The sequence below is a fragment of the Meriones unguiculatus genome, chromosome 1 (genome assembly GCF_030254825.1).
Source record: "Meriones unguiculatus strain TT.TT164.6M chromosome 1, Bangor_MerUng_6.1, whole genome shotgun sequence".
Classification (NCBI taxonomy): Eukaryota; Metazoa; Chordata; class Mammalia; order Rodentia; family Muridae; genus Meriones; species Meriones unguiculatus.
Window position 1 is genome coordinate 92,014,012 of NC_083349.1, and position 15,385 is coordinate 92,029,396.

Below are 15,385 nucleotides of genomic sequence, written 5' to 3' on the forward strand. Positions count from 1 at the left end.
TGGGTCATGGCAATGCACACCTCCAAGGGAAGCCAACCAATAGAATGCTGAACGCTGAGTGACCCATACAACAAGTGGGACCAAGTAGATCTTTGTGCTCAAGCACAGTGCTGTAGGTGGTAGGGCAGGCAGGGGAGGCTGAAGGCCAGGGCGGTGGTGTTCGGAGTCCTCAAAATGTTTTTTTTACATGATCATAGTCCATGAAGCAGGTACCGTTCCACTGTTTCTTTGCGGATAAGAAAACAGGTACAGAGAGGTTAAGCAACTTGTTCAAGGCCACACAGGCGCAGAGGACAGATAAGTTCCAGCTCAGCTGGTAATTATGCTGTCACCGTCCTGCCTCTGTCATAGGATCAAGGTTACGGCTGCTTTAGCCCCAGCCCCTGGCCTAGGGGCTCCTGGGAGCAACTCTTGCTTGTTGCATTACCTTCAATGAACCTCTCTTTACAACTAAAAGCACTTGGCAATTTCAGAGGACTTTTGGCAGGGAACAACAGAGACTTTGCAGGCACCTCCCCAGACTCCTGGGATCCTTGGTTCAGCACTGTGGGGCTGGCCTCAAGGCTGCTCAGGCAAAGAGAAGGAAGAGTTAGCAGCTGGGATGCGCAAATGGGAGGCTTCTGAAGGCCAAGAAATATTTGCATGGTGGTGATATCTGAGTGCTTTGTCAAAGAGCCTGTTCAACAATGAGCACTTTGGTACCCAAAGAGTTGGAGTAGTGGCAGCTGAAATTCCATTCATATTCATTTCTGCAGATTAACACTGTTAATTCAGACAACCACAACTGTGTGTGTATGTGTGGGGGTGTGTGTGTGGATGCCTTAGAAAATGGTGTGTGGTTAGAGGGCCAGAGGGAGGGAGAGTACAGGGCAGGCCAAAGTCTTGTCCCCAGACTTTAGCCCTTATGCAGGCACAGTGGGTTTAAATTCCAAGTTGTCTTTCTGGTCCTCTAAGGAGGGATTGTGAACATGGTTTATGGCCTGGAGCAGGCAGGGTGTGGAGTTGGTGGTGCAGGAAATGCCAGGAGTCAGTCTCCACTGCCTGACCCTCCAACATTTGGCTACTTCCAGGTCAGCAAGGGCAACACTCTGTTGAACAGAAGGCCAAGCCGCTAGCTCTTCCTGTCTCTCTCCTGGTCTGGTAGACATCTCCATGGTCTCTGTGGCAGTCTGAAAGGGCGGAATGTGAAGGGCTTGGGTGTGTAAGGAGTAACATGACACCAGTTGTCAGTCACTGAGACGTGTGGTGCCTGAGGGATAGGTGACAGCGAAGGAAGCAGTCCTCAGGGCTGGGCAGTGGTGCATGCCTGCAATCCCACCACTTGGGACACAGTGGATGGAACAGTCAAGGTGGTCCTTGGCTACATCTTGAGTTCAAGGCTCAGCAGTAAAAGGCACATGCTTGCCATTCTTAGGTTCTGGGTTCAATGTGCCACACTGCTACCAATGAAGGGGGGAAATCCAAACACAGTTGGGACCCTGTCATGTTACATGGGCAAGGGTAGAGATGGAGGCTGGCTGCAGTGGGAACCAGAAGAGCAGAGGGTTCGGACCAGAGCAGCTCTGACTTCTGGACATAATGGCTGTCCTCAAGGTACAGGTGTTGCTCTAGGGTTGTACGAGGCAGTCCCTTGGGGGTCATGATAGAACAGAGCTTCCCTGTGAATTTAAATCACTTTGAAAAATGTTGGTGCACGCCTTGTAACAGCTTATATTGTGTAATTATACAATTATAATTAGTGAGGTATAATTACTCCAGATGCATTGCTGTGGGCTTCTCTGCAGATAGGCCCACCTGGATGTGGTCCAATCACCCCCAATCCTCAAGGTTCCCTAGTGGATAGGCTTATTTGAAGGACAGGCTACAGGCCAGAACCAGCCCTTTGCCAGACCTTCTGCCTCCTTACACCCCCCAGGCATTGGCCCTGAGCCCTAGTCTTTCAGCTCACCCAATAAGGCTCAACCCTCTTGAAGGCCAGTCCTCTTTTCTCTTTCTCACCCTCGGTTTTCTCCACCCTCCTGCCTTCTAGCTCTTCCTCTGTCGTGGCCTTCCTTTACAGGGCCTGGGTAAATGAACACACTGCTTCAGACAGTACTGTTTCTTCCTTCAAGGGTCCTTTATTCACTTTCCAAAGTCACTTTTAGGTACTGGGCCTGTCTCCCATGGCCTCCAAAGAGGGAATGCTCAGTAAGATGCATTTGGTGTCTTTCCCACTGCCAAGATTAACCATTGTCTCTTCAAGGAATACCAATAGTATCTGCTTATTTTTTTACTCTAACAGAATTCCACAAAAATATAGATCTCTAGCATATATATCTATATTTATATACACACATACACATAGAGACCCTTTAAGCAAGAGACCAAAGATTGAATAGTCTACCTTTGGCCTGGAGCTGTGGCCAGGAGACACCAGCTCTCTGGGGACATAAGATAAGTCAGTAGGGCATCAAGCAACGCCCAGTGGCTTCTTCCTTTCAAGGAAGCTATGGCCGGCCATGGTAAAGCAGAGCAGCTCTCAACCCCTTTCTACATTCAAACTGGGAGCAAGGTGAATCCGAGGGAGCTTCCAAGCAGCATTCAGGGCAGACAGAAGGGAGCTCTCTGCCAAATCTTTGGGAATCGCTTCCTGAGGGAGTGTCAAAAGCAGAGTGGATGACTGATGGGCCAGTGAGGGTTATCTGCCCAGCCAGCCAGACCCTGGCAAACAGATCACATGGGCAACAGAAAGTTGAGGCAGGCCAGGTTCCTCCTCCATCTCTACCCAACCATGGCCTCTGTGGAGATCTGGGTAGGGCCAGGCTGGGGCTTTGGGTCACTCAACAAAGCCCAAGTGAAAGCTGGGCTGTGAGTGATGAGGTGTACTGGGGTGAGTCCTATAGACTGTCATTTTGATGTCACTCACCCAAGAGGGACCTGCATTATAGAGAAAGCCTTGAAGGACTGTAGTTAAGGCACTAGAAATGGCTAGGTTCTATATTTTCAGGCCTATCTTAGAGGCCACTGGCCTTACTTGCTGGGACTTGTTTCCAGGGTCATGAGAATGAGTGAAAATGGAAAACTTAGGAACTATTTAGGGGCCTGGATTGACCTGAGCCCCAAAGGCACTTGATGGTACAGAGAAAGCACATAGGAGACCTCCCCACAGAGGTAAAACCAGGCATCAACAGCCCTAACTCAGTCTGAGAGGAAGCAGGAACCCACTGTCTGCCTTGTGTCTGGAACCTCACGCTGTGTTTGTTTTGGGCAAGCTTGCACTGCCCTGAGATTGGGTGGGGTTGGGGGGGGGGATGTGTCCGAGGTTGTCAAGCACGTAGAATTACAGCTCTGCAAAGTTACTTAAATTCATACCAGTTCATCTCCCAAGGCACCAAGAAAGGCATCCAGGAAAAGCTTGGCCCAGCCAGAGGGTGCTGGCAAGTTCATCTCTATGGTGCACCAACTCAAGATTGGTTCATCTCAAACCAAGAAATTCAGGGGTCAGGGAGGCTAAGGGCAGGGCTTGGCTCCAAGGCACACCTTTTATCCAAAGGGAGCCCAAGCTCTCTCAGAGGAGAGAGGCATTTGCTTCAGATGCAAATCTTGTCCACCCAGCTTCAGACAGGAGGAGCTCCGGCTCAGCTGGCCCTGCAGGAGGTGGGAGGAGGGGAGAAGTGGCGTCGAAGCCCATTGAAGTGTTCACTAGTCATCTATTCCCTGAGGCCGCACTCCTGAGCGCAGCTGTCCTTCCCTGCCCTCTGCTCGCGTCTGCTGCCCGCCCTGGGCAGCCTGCGGCTACTGCTGAGGCTCAGAGCTCTCTGGGGATGATGGAGAAGGGGAGCACGGGGCTGCTGGCCTCCAGCTCCAGGGCGGTGAGAAAGCAGTCCACAGCAGCCTCGTTCTGGCCTTGGCCCTGCAGCACCTCCCCCAGGCCCTGCCACGCCTCGTGGCAGGTGCTCTGCCTCTCCACAGCATCCCGCAGAACCTTCTGGGCCAGGCTCTTGTGGCCCAGTTGACTCAGCATCAGACCCTAGAAACGAAGCACAGGACAGGGTTAACTAGGCTGGGCAGAGGGATCTTAGCAACCAGGGGAGAACTGCAGTTACTTGCTCCTGGCCACCAGCCAGAGAGGCCCTAGGCCTGGCTTGGCCACAAATGACCATGCCCTTTACTCATGCAAAACCCATCTGTCCCCGCCCAAGCCCCGCTTTAGCTCTGGAGGAGCTAGGTTCCTGTTATCTTCAAAAGACAGGCCTTTGAGCCTAGACCTGATTTTGAGTGGTCCCATGTAGGAAATTCTGGGCCCTCTGTTCACTCTTCAACAAATAGGGAAAAAATAATGAAAATTATCACAGCATGGCTGTCTGGGATGGCGCTGTTGAATTGAGTAAGCGGAGGCAAAGCTGTCAAAAAAGCTCATGCCTGCAGGATGGAGCTGCCCCTCACCCCGGAGCACTGACAGCATGAAGTATCTAGTTTGTGACAGATGGGAAGCTTCTTTGCCTGCATCAGCAGCCCGTCTTCCTGGGGACTACTGGGTCCTGACAGCCAGACACATCCTGGCAGCTGAGGGGCACAGCAGGGAGGGGGTCAGTGTGGAACGCAGTTGCTGAATGAATGAGTTAGAGGGGGCTCAGGGATGAAACACCCTGGATGGCCATGTCAGGAGGCAGGAAGTGTGGCCTTGCAGTTTAGCTCAAAGGACGGTTGCCAGGGAACTAGAGTGTCAGGAATTGTCAAATGAGAGAGAAGGAAGTGAAACTAGCAGCCTTGAACATCTCCTCCCTCCCTCCACACCAGGGACAGGAGACAGGGTCAGGGTATGAAGAAGACTTCAGGTCCCAGAAAGGCTGCTCTGTACCATTCTACTGATCTCTGTCAAGCTTTGAAGGCATCCCAAGATGCTGAGAAGTGGGCCCTTTTTTTGTTCCAAAGAGTGGAGGTAAATCTCCAACTCTAGCTTCCTGGGCAGGCAGGGAACCAGGGTGGGGGCGGGGACTGTCTTTGTGCTTGAAGCCCCCTCTCTGCAGCCCGCCCACTGATGGCCATGTACATTTTTAGCTGGATTATTTTCCTCCTCCCCAAGTTCCCCAGAGTTAGGCCCTTGGTTGCTATGGAGACGCACCAGGAAAGATGTACATGGCTGACTTCATAAAGTCCTAAGAGAGCTTGGAACATGACCAATTAGGCAAGAAAGATGGTGCTTAGGAAGACTGGGAAAGGCTGTCTCCAGAGGCGCCAGCTGGAGGTCCTGGGGCCAGAAAGCAGGGAGACACAACTGACTTCCAGGTTGGCACCCTCCTCTGACCTTAAGCATAGACACACCCAAGGAGCCACTCAGCTCAGGCTGTACAACAGCAGGTGGGGGCAGGGTGTAGCCTCATTCGGAGTTGACCAGATGCACACAGCAGTGCTGACTCAGGGTTACCAGAGCCTGGGGCAGTGTCTGGCTGGCTGGCAGTGGTCAGGCCACACTGTTATGCCCACATGGCTGGGGCAGGACCTTAAGTAGCTCACAAGGGAACAGGGCCCACAGGCTGAAGGAAGCCGATGGCTGTCAGACAGCAAAATGAAGTACCAAAAATGGGAGGTCTGAAGCCTGGGAATGCTGCCCACAGGGAGTGACAGAGGCCAGAGGCAGCCAGCACGGCCTATCAGAGAGGGTGGGCCTACTTGCTTCTTTTCTCTGAGCTCTCTTTCTGGCTCTTTCTTCCACAGGAAGCTTTATTGGCAAGAAGAGTCCACTGAAGAGCAGATCAAGAACTCCGGGCCTCTAGCTAGGCCTGGTGGTTCAATCCTGTCATCCCAGCCACTTGTGAGGCTGAGGCCTGCCTAGGGAACAGAATTCAAGGCTAGCCTGGGGAACTTAGTGAAACCATATCAAAATAAAGAGAGCTGGAAGGGAGGGGTGGGTAATATCTCAGTGGTATACCACTTCCCTATGAAATAAAAGGCCTTACATTCAATCCCAGGATGACAAAGTGGAAAAACAAAGAGAGAGAGAGAGAGAGAGAGAGAAGGTGTGGGTGTCTGGGAAGGAGCCAGATGTGTCTGAGGCTGATGTGTGTTTCGGTTAGGACAAAGCCCAGGACTTAGCAGCCAGTAGGCCTAGCTGGGTTGAATCCTAGCTCTGCCACTCACATATACTGTGACCCCAGCAAATGGTCACAGATCTCTGAGCTGTGATGTCCTCATCTGCAAATCAGGGGAAGGGAGAGTCCTTTCTCACAGGGCTGTTGAGAATTCTGGAAGGATGGTTTTGGAGAGGGTATAGCTAGACACACAGCAGGCAGCTAGCAAAGGGCAGCCTCTCTAGGAGAAGCACAGCGGGTGTGTGGCAGGGAGAGCCCAGCACTGTCCATTTCTTTAGAGGCTGGGAGATGACAGGGCCTCTATTAGGAAGGGCTGTGCAGTGGGGCTGGCTCCTGTCCCCCTGCCTCACCACGCTGACCTTAGAACCTGAAAGAAGACACCAGGCCAGGCTGGGGTCAGGCTAAGTCCTGGAGGCCCAGGGCCTGTAACAGGATCTGTGGCCACCTGCCCCTGACACCAGCAGCGTTTGTGTTTGGTAGCAACTCAGTGCTGTTTGCTGCCTGACAACTGGGTGGGGCCCAAGCACAGGAGGATGCAAGGTCTCACCTGCTGTCCCCAGCCTGGCGCTGCCCCAGGGTCCATCAGCACCCTCCCATCACTTCACTGGCTGTGAGAACAGTCTCCAGGGAGATGGTGGGAACACAGAACTGGCATCTCAGTTCCACCTACACGTCCCCAGAGTGGCCCCTCTCTCCTTGTCCCTCATCTGCTGGGAGGGATCTAGTCCTGTGAAGAGGACCTTTGCTTCTGACCCTTCACTGTGGTGCCGGAACTGGGCTACCCCTTCACAAGGATTTGGTAGCCATGTAAAAGTTATCTGTGACCATGGAATACAGTAGGTGCAAGGCACACTTGGGGGCTAGAAACAGCCATCACTGGGGCTTCTGGGGGTTGAGATGGGCACCTGCCCTCATCCATCTTTCAGGGCTCTGCTCTCCCAGGAAGCCTTTCCTGAGTTCAGCAAACCTTAAAAGATACCTCCTCCACATCACATTTGGTTATTGTGGGGCTCTTGTGGACCTTCCCAGGCCTGTGCTCCAGAAGAGCAACAGCGCCATTTTCCTGCCATCCTTTCTGTTATAAGCCAGGTGGGAGGGGCCTGGACACAGCAGGGACACGCTCTGCCTTAAGGACTTCCTGGGTTGGACTTGCAGAGCTCAGGAGGCCTACAAGGGCCCCCCCAAGCAGCTGGTCTGAGGAGCCTGTGCCTTGGCTCAGGTCTGGTTCTCTAGTCAGTCTAGAGACTGAGGGGTATGGGGCATTTCCTGTTAGGAGTTAGGTGTTCTGTTGCTCTACAAGGGTAGACCTGAGGCTCCAGCTTGGTATGGAAAGGGTCTTGCTAGCCTTTTCCTGCGCTCTGCTATTAAACAGTATCTCACCCCATTAATTCAGTGCCCCATGATGTCTCCTAGAGTAGAGGCATGGCCAGGCCAGGCAGGGGTGGGCAGGCATTGCATCTTTTAGGGAGCCTGCCCTGGGAAGCCGTTCTTAGTGCTGGGCCAGCTGTGGGCCAAGCTGAGTGCTCCTACCCACCCCTGCCCTGAAGTATTTATAGAAGTTATTTTGGAAATTTTCTTTTGAGCTCCAGGCACATTGCTGGGATTCTGAAACAGCCTTTCCAGCTGGGAAGCTGGGAATCAGCCGGGAGGCTGCTGGGGAGGCAGGTCCCTGGAGGCCCTGTTCGAAGCCGCTGGGGAAGCATGGAGGAGCCAGTGCCCTGGAAGGCTCTTCAGGCACACTTTCGGAGACTGCCTGGTTCTAGGGCAGCGCTGGCTCCAGCTTTGCCCAAGTGTGTCACCTTCAGCCTGTCCAAACAGACTGGGGACACACCCTTCAAGTCACATACCCCTTCTGGAACATGGCCGCTGGAGCCACAGGCCAGTTCTGCTTCCCTGTTGTAGGCAGAGAGCACAAATCTTTCGAGATCCACCTACTGCCCAGCTGGTATACTATCCTAAGGTCTCTTGAAGAGGCCTGTGCTGAGAAGGTACCCAGATTCACTGGGAGCCAGCCTAGAAGCCTTCTAGGGTAGCTGATGGCTATCATATTTGTGTTGCCAAACCCAAGCTGCCCATTCCTTTCTCTTCCTCAGACTCTGGGATGCAGGGTGATGGTCAAGAGATCTAGCTGAGCTGGCCTCCCTGATTGGCTGGGGTTATCTGTCTTCGGAGGGGCCTCTGGGTTATGAGGACAAAAGCAGTAGACTTCCCAGAGGCAGGTCACATCTGGTGACTTGGCTTACAGAGGACCAGGAAGTGGAAGCCTTTGCCAGCACTACCTCTGGTCTTGACTCGTCCTCTTGGGGTCGGGACCACTTAAGTCCTCAAGGGGTACAGCAGGAGGCTGAGCTTTGGTGGAGTGATGAATGGCCATTTGAGGAATGGGTAGCTTACTGGACAAGGGGGCTAAGGGCAACCTCCAGACAAAGGTTTTCCCATTCTTTTGTTGATGAAATGGATTCAGAAGCTAATCAAGTCACCTGTGCCCGTCACCTGATCTGAACCTGTACCGGCCAGGCAAGCCAGGCTGGGTTAGAGGGGAAATTCTGAACTCTGGCTGTGCTACCCACAGATACCTTTCATGGCCATGAACACCCCTTCAGTGCCAAGGGTCTCAAGTTGCCTCTGGAGCAGACAGAGAAGCATCCTTAAAATGCTTAGGCAAGCCAAGAGTGGAGGGAGTGATCCCATCTGTGGCTAGGGCCTGAGTCTTCTTTAGTGGAGCTACATGGCTGCAGAATGTGCTATCCCTAAATATGCCATCTTGGCAAGACTATTTTGGGTTAAAGACAACTGAAAAGAAGCGGAAACAAGAAGCAGAAACATATAGGCCTTCTGCCTATTTGCCTAAGAGCAAACAAATCTACGAAGTCCTCTTTACCTCCATCCACCAGAGGGACAGAGGTTGGTTACAGAAAACCACCTCAGGTTTTTATGGGCCCCAGGATCATGGAACGTCCACAGCAGCATACACTATTGTGCCTTCGTCCCCCACTAGCTTCCCCTGTGTCTCCCCAAAATCTGCTGTCCCTAGAGATTCAAGAACTTCTCACCTTTCTAACAGTGTAGGTTTTCTGTGGAAGACCGCCTAGGTAAGAGACTTCCTGAGACCGATTCATTTCCCCTGAGCCCTCATCCATTCACCACTGTCTGCTTCCTCTGCTGTTCATTTGCCAATTGTTTGGTGGGAGGTTTGGGTGACTGGCAACAACTCAGGAAGATGGAGAGAAATGACTTTTTCATCCATTATGTTGGGAAACGGGGTCAAGCTTCCATCTCAGCCTCACAAACAAGCAATGATTCTCCCTGTTCAGGTGTCAACACAGAGACTCACTGGGAGAACTCTCTCCAGCACTGGCCACTGTCTTGGCTCCTGTATTCATTTTCTTCTGGGGGTGTCCAGTGCTGCTGAGAGAGGTGTAAGGCAGGAGCCTGCGGTCCCTTCCTGCCCTCCCTGAAGAGCAACGCTCCCCCCTTTGACGTTGGTGAAGACCCTGCTTCTCTACTCATGTTCCGTGGGGCAGACAACAGCAGGCTTCTTGATTAGATCCTCCGCCAACACCCTGAGTACCAGGTGCTCCGGCTGTGAGGGGTTTCAGGTGCTGGAGAGGCAGACACTGGCTGGCAGACACTCCTATGATTTGATTTCCATGCAGAAACTACCGAGTGTGACATGGGGGACAGCCTCCAGGATGGAGGGATCCTGGGTCTTCTTGCTCTAGACTCTGCTGTGGGCACAGTAGAGGGTTTATTGTGTGCATGTGTGTGGATGTTTTGTTGTTATTGTGTTATTGGGTTTCTTTCTTTTTTCCAGCATGTTATTGGGTTTCTTTCTTTTTTCCAGCACAGAACTATGAAGAAGGCAAGACTTTTTTTTTTTTTTTTTTGCCAGGTCTGGTACAAAACCCTAACTTGCATGGAAGGCAAAGTTAGGACCAGGAAGAGCTTGCCCATCACATCCAGGAGGGTGGATGGGGGAACAGGACAGAGCAAGGAAGCGAGCACCTGCTCCTGTCTTGGAAAGCTTTGCAGCCTTCTGCTCCAGGGAGCCTTCTCCTGGTGTTTGCCAGCCTCACCCTATGACTTCAGGGTCAAGCCTGGCTCCTACACAGTACCTTAGGAATACCCATCTTCCTCTTTCCAGACCCCAGGGAGGGGACTTCCCAGGGCTTCAGAATAATTCTCCAGCCCAGGCTTGTATGTGGCTGAGCTTGAACAGGGAAGGATGGCTCTCCTTTGTGCCTATGGTAGGTGGTGTCTTCATAAAGGTTCGGTGGTGGTGTATAGCTAGAATGTCTTCCTAGGAACCTGCCTTGGCAATGACTTTATGGTGGGAACAATATCGCTCTATCTTCTTCTCTTCAGATAATTTCTCTAAGGATGTATCTATCCCAGAATACACAAAATGGTGTCTCTCTTATTCTCCATGGATGGTTTCACAGTGAATTCTTGGTACAAACACCAAGCCAACTTAACCTACTGGAAATGTTTTCCACTGTGTTGTATCACATTTAAAAAAGATCCCAAGCTCTATTTATGCATGTGGGAATGCTATGATCGATTACCAATGTCTGTCAGTGAAGGGGAACTGGAGAATATGGGATGTATGCTATCTTGCCTGTTTCACTGTAGACTTTCATGTGCATTATCTCATTTGATTAGAAAACACTACAGTCTAGGGACATTTATCATCCACTTATAAAAGGGGATTCTGGGATCATGGAAGTTAACTCTTTTCCTATGTCATCAAGTAAACCAAAGCCAGAGTCAGGATGAGAGCCCAGATGTCCTGAGTCGCAGGCCAGCACAAGGAAGACATTTAGATGAGGGAACACTGGAGATCAACATGCTAAAGCATTCACACGTCTTTAGGGAAATGTGCTTAGCAAATCTTCTCCAGGCTTGTAATTTGCTCTTCTTTATGCATACGTGTGGGTGCTGGCAGGAACAAAGCCTGTGGAAAGGGGATGGGCTGCCCACGCAGGAGCCGACTGCCCCTCTGGTAGCTGGTAACTGAGAGTGGGTAGACCTGGCTCTAACTTGCTCCAATTTCATTAAATCAGCAAGGCTCCCCAGGAAGAGAAAAGGGACCATTTCAGTAACATCTGCAGGGAGCTACTCTGGACAGCTATTGGGTTACCATGGAAACCCATGGTTGGAAAACTGCTTCAATTTCAAGAAAATAGCTACAAACAATAATAAGCATAAATGAAAAATGGTACACTGTTACCTCAAAATTGTACTTGTTATTGGATTTTGTTGGGTTTGGGGGTTGAGGCTGCAGGCTCAGATCCGTGAATAATGCCAGCCCAGTCCTCCTCAATAATCAAGTTTTTTGGACATGACCTCTAGTGAGGCATTAACCAGTGAAGCTAATGTCTGCAATGCAGGAGGAAGGGGAATGTGCCTTGTAAAAAACCAAACACTAGCTGGGCTGACCACAGGACAGGAAGGAACTGTGGGCAGGGACAGGGCTGTGTCATGTGTGGCCTCTTTTTTGTTGTTGTTTTTTTAAAAGCTAGGGCTCAAAATTCACACAGCCTAAGAAGAAGCCTGGCAGCAGGAGTGAGAGACGGCAGCAAATCTTTGCTTGGTTCTGTTCTCAGGAACTAGTTGGGTCAGGCAGAATATAAAGACCCTTTGATGCAGCCTGTCCCTGGGGTCAGGTTCCCATCCTCTCAGTGTGTGCCTAAACTTCTTAAACCCAACTTGAAACCAGCTCCTAGAAGAGACACATAAGACCTCTTCGGGCAACGGAAACCCTCTGACCATATGGAACTATCCCTGCTCTGTTTTCTAGGTGGCAGATGTTAGGGATACTGCAGGAGCCGTTCTCACGGTGAGGGGCCATCCAAATGGGACCTAGACCTAGTTGTCTCCACTGTGAGCTCCTAAATAATCTTTCAGGATCACTTATGCCCCTGCAGAGGGCCTTACTTCCGCTACTCCATCTGTCCCAATCTCTGTTCTTTGGAAGCAGCGAAGGAAAGCAGAAGAAAGGTCCTCTGTAGTCTGACTCTGTCAGAGAAAGAAACACAATCACACTTCCCTGATCAATCTTCACTGGATGAGTAAGCAACATCAAGGTTCAGACAGTGGCTCACCTACCCACAGTGATCAAGCGCTTCTCAGCTACCAAATCTCCCTCTGTGGGTGTGTCACTGTGCCCTTGGTACCCAAGGCTGTGTCCATGTTCCAGAACTGGGGTCTGGTGGACCCTTTTACAACCTAGGGGTCATTCTTAACATATACTCATGCCAGACCCAACACGGCTCACTCTTGAGAACCTTGAGTCCCCCAAGGAGGCAGGGTTCCCCTGGAATGGAAGAGGCAGCCCAAAAAATGGGAGAGTCTGAGGACCCTCATAAAAGGCATTTTGGCGGCTGCCTACAGTCTACAGGGTAAAGCTCTAACAAGTGGCCATGGAATCTTTGGGTGACGATCACACACAGACCTTCATAGCAACATGGAAGTCACAAAAAAAATGCCAACTAACCCTTCTAGAAATTTTTTTTTTCATCAACACAGACTCTGATGGGAGGGAGACAGCTCACACCTACAAGACACACACAGATGTCTCTCACAGCAGAGCTGGCAGAAAGCCACCTCCTAGAGATGGCTGCTGCAGCTAGGTGCTGGCAGGAAGAGTGAGGGGGATGGGAAGGGAGGTCATGGGAGGGAGGGTGACTCACCAGGCTGTGCATGATACACACACCATCTGGGTTCACGGTGAGCGCCTCCTTGTACAGCTGCTCGGCCTCTTCTAAGTTGCCCTTCACCTCAGCCAGCCGGCCTCGCATGTAGAGCACCGAGTGAGAGGTGGGGAAGAGGCCAGCGGCCTCCTGGATACAGAAACCTGCTTCCTTGAGTTGTCTCTGCTCCATGAACAGATCAGCTGGGAAAACAGAAGGGCCGAGGCGAGTGTGAGCGGTGCTAAGTCACGGGCAGCGGCCCAAGCCGGCATCCCTGAGCCAAGAAGGCCGACTAAGCCATAGAGTCACAGCACAGGGCTGCCCACAGCTTCAGCCAATGCCACAGAAGAAACCCTGGATGAAGTACTTTTACCACCCCACTTTAGAAAGCCAGAATTGCAGAGGAAGGGAGTAACTGAAGGATTCAGAGTTTATGTCAGCCATCTGGGAATGGTGTGGCCAGGGCTGGATGCTTGCTTGCGTGTCTTTGACACATGTTTCAGTGTCTGTCTACTGCATCTGTTCATGGCCTCTCTGGGCAGATGACAGGATGGAAACAGGCCAGGTGACTCTTCCTGGAGGTCTGTCAGTCTTGAAGCAGATTAGCTGAGGGGTTTACTAGGCCCTGGCATGCTCAGGATAAGGTGGGAGGAAGAAGCACTGTGAAGGATGGAAGCAAAGAAGCCTGGGACCTCTCATGAGGCCCACAAAGCCAAAGTGCAAACCAAGTGGCTACATAGCTACCACCTATATGTAAGGAGGCTTACTGGGGGCAAACCCTAACTTCACAAGCTATTTTGTCTCATTAATTCTGACAAGCAGTCTTGGAGAGAGGCATGCATAATTAAAATCTTCACTCTAAACAACTAAGCTGAGGAGGGGAGGGCCTTGCTCCACCTCCTCTTAGAGAAAGGACAACTGCAGGACTGGACTCCCTTCCCCCACAGCTAAAGCTCTGTCTCTCCCCTCTCTTTCTCTCACTCTTTCTCTCTCACACCTTTTGACCAGCAGGCCACATTAGAGTCTCCTGAGATGCAGATCTATGGGAAAAGGTACAGTTTCTCCCATCTCCAGGCAGCCCACAGAACTGCGCATTTCAGCCCCACACCGCACAGGCGCTCGCCCACCACAGACACTTTTAGAAACGCTGCTCGCTGGCCCACTCTGCCTTTCTCTCCAAGCAGCCCCCAGAGCTCGGCTGCCCCCTCCCGGAGCTGGTGCCCATGCGGAAGTCACAGAAGCATGGCAACACAGATGGGGAGCGCGGGAGGCCAGCAGAGTCTGGCTCAAGGCTCTTGCCAAGAGCTTTTCCTAGCACGGGCTGAACGGCTGAACGATGAGGTTATGCCAGTTCAGAGCATGTCTGGGGTGGGGAAGGTAACAGACGTTTTTTCCAATGGAAACTCCCAGAACGAGGTGGACACACTTCACTTAGGCATCCCTTCAGCCTGTCAGGAAGAAAGCCCAAGGAAGGCCTTGACTGCAGCAGCCGGCAGCAGGGGCAGGAACGCTACCTAAAGTTCACTGTGTGATCCAAGCAGCTTGCCTCATCCCAAAATATTACGGAGAGCTCTTGGAGCACTTTCTTCTACTGGTGATAAGAAGCTGGGGTAATCTGAGAAAGAAAACCAGAGTACATTCAAGGGTCCTGTCCTTAGCGGAAGAGCAACACCTGGAGAGGGATGTCTGAGTCAGGGCCTCACAGGGCAGGCCTGGTCAGTGGCCAGGGATCTGGCTGTCTCCCTATGAGCCCTCCTTACCTACCCTCCTGTTGAGCTGCTAATGGGCCTTTGACCAGGCTGAATGTACTATATACTATGTACATAACTGAATGTACTATGTGCAGCTACGGAACACTGCTTTCATTCCCATCTACCCATGCGGAAGGCAAACAGGGAAGGGGCAATGGCAACTGAGCTGCTAAAGCACTTGACAGGTCCAGGGTAGTGCAATGACAGGTACCATTTCTGGGTGCTAATGGTGCAGTGTGGGCCAGGTCAGTGCCACGGCGGTCAGAGAGTTTTCTTACTAGAGTCCACATTTGAGCAGGCAGAGAGGAGGGAGGCCAGGCTACAGCCAGGTTCCACTGTGGGTATGGTGCATCGGAGGGCTTGGTGTAGGGCGGACGCCCACACTGCACATATTACCAGCACCTGTGGTGGTGGTCTCTGCAGAAGGAGCTCTGAGGTCCCAGGGTTAGATTCTCGATGCCTAGATCTCACTCAGCAGCCCCCGCCAGGCTGGGCCCACTTGGCACTGTCATGGCTAATTAAGCTGTTTACAACTTGCTGCCTTGTCCTCCAAGCCCCCAGGAGACAGTCCCTGGTCCCTGCCTTGGGTACTCCTCAGTGTGTGCACATCAACAGATTTCAATTAGAGGGAGTGTGGGGAACCCTGGGGCTCTCTGAGGCTCTGGGCCCCACTGAGAAGCTACACACCAAGGAAGATTCCTTGAGAAGTGGGCTACTCCTCTCTCTGATGTGTCTCTTTACCACTTAAAGCCATGGGACACTGGCCAGAGTGAGAGAGGCAGGTCTCCTGGGGCTCTGGCCATGCTGAGGACAGCCCCTTCACACAAAGGTCCAGCCTCCCTGGCAAGGCTTCAGACTTGAAAACAGCCAT

At 51.9% G+C, this 15,385-nt stretch overlaps 1 protein-coding gene across 2 annotated transcripts in view; it reads right to left on the reverse strand.

Annotated features, from left to right (window-relative positions):
* Nucleotides 1–2,095: 2,095 nt before the first annotated feature.
* The window catches only part of Ttc7a (tetratricopeptide repeat domain 7A), a 100,807-nt gene continuing 87,517 nt past the window's right edge, over nt 2,096–15,385 (reverse strand). For both annotated transcript variants that reach the window (XM_060363336.1, XM_021658392.2), the window contains 2 exons: nt 12,764–12,966; nt 2,096–4,009 (listed from right to left, as the gene is read on the reverse strand). In XM_060363336.1, coding sequence (XP_060219319.1) covers nt 3,788–4,009; nt 12,764–12,966 — 425 coding nt within the window. In that variant the 3' untranslated portion in view covers nt 2,096–3,787. The remainder of the gene's footprint in view (nt 4,010–12,763; nt 12,967–15,385) is intronic.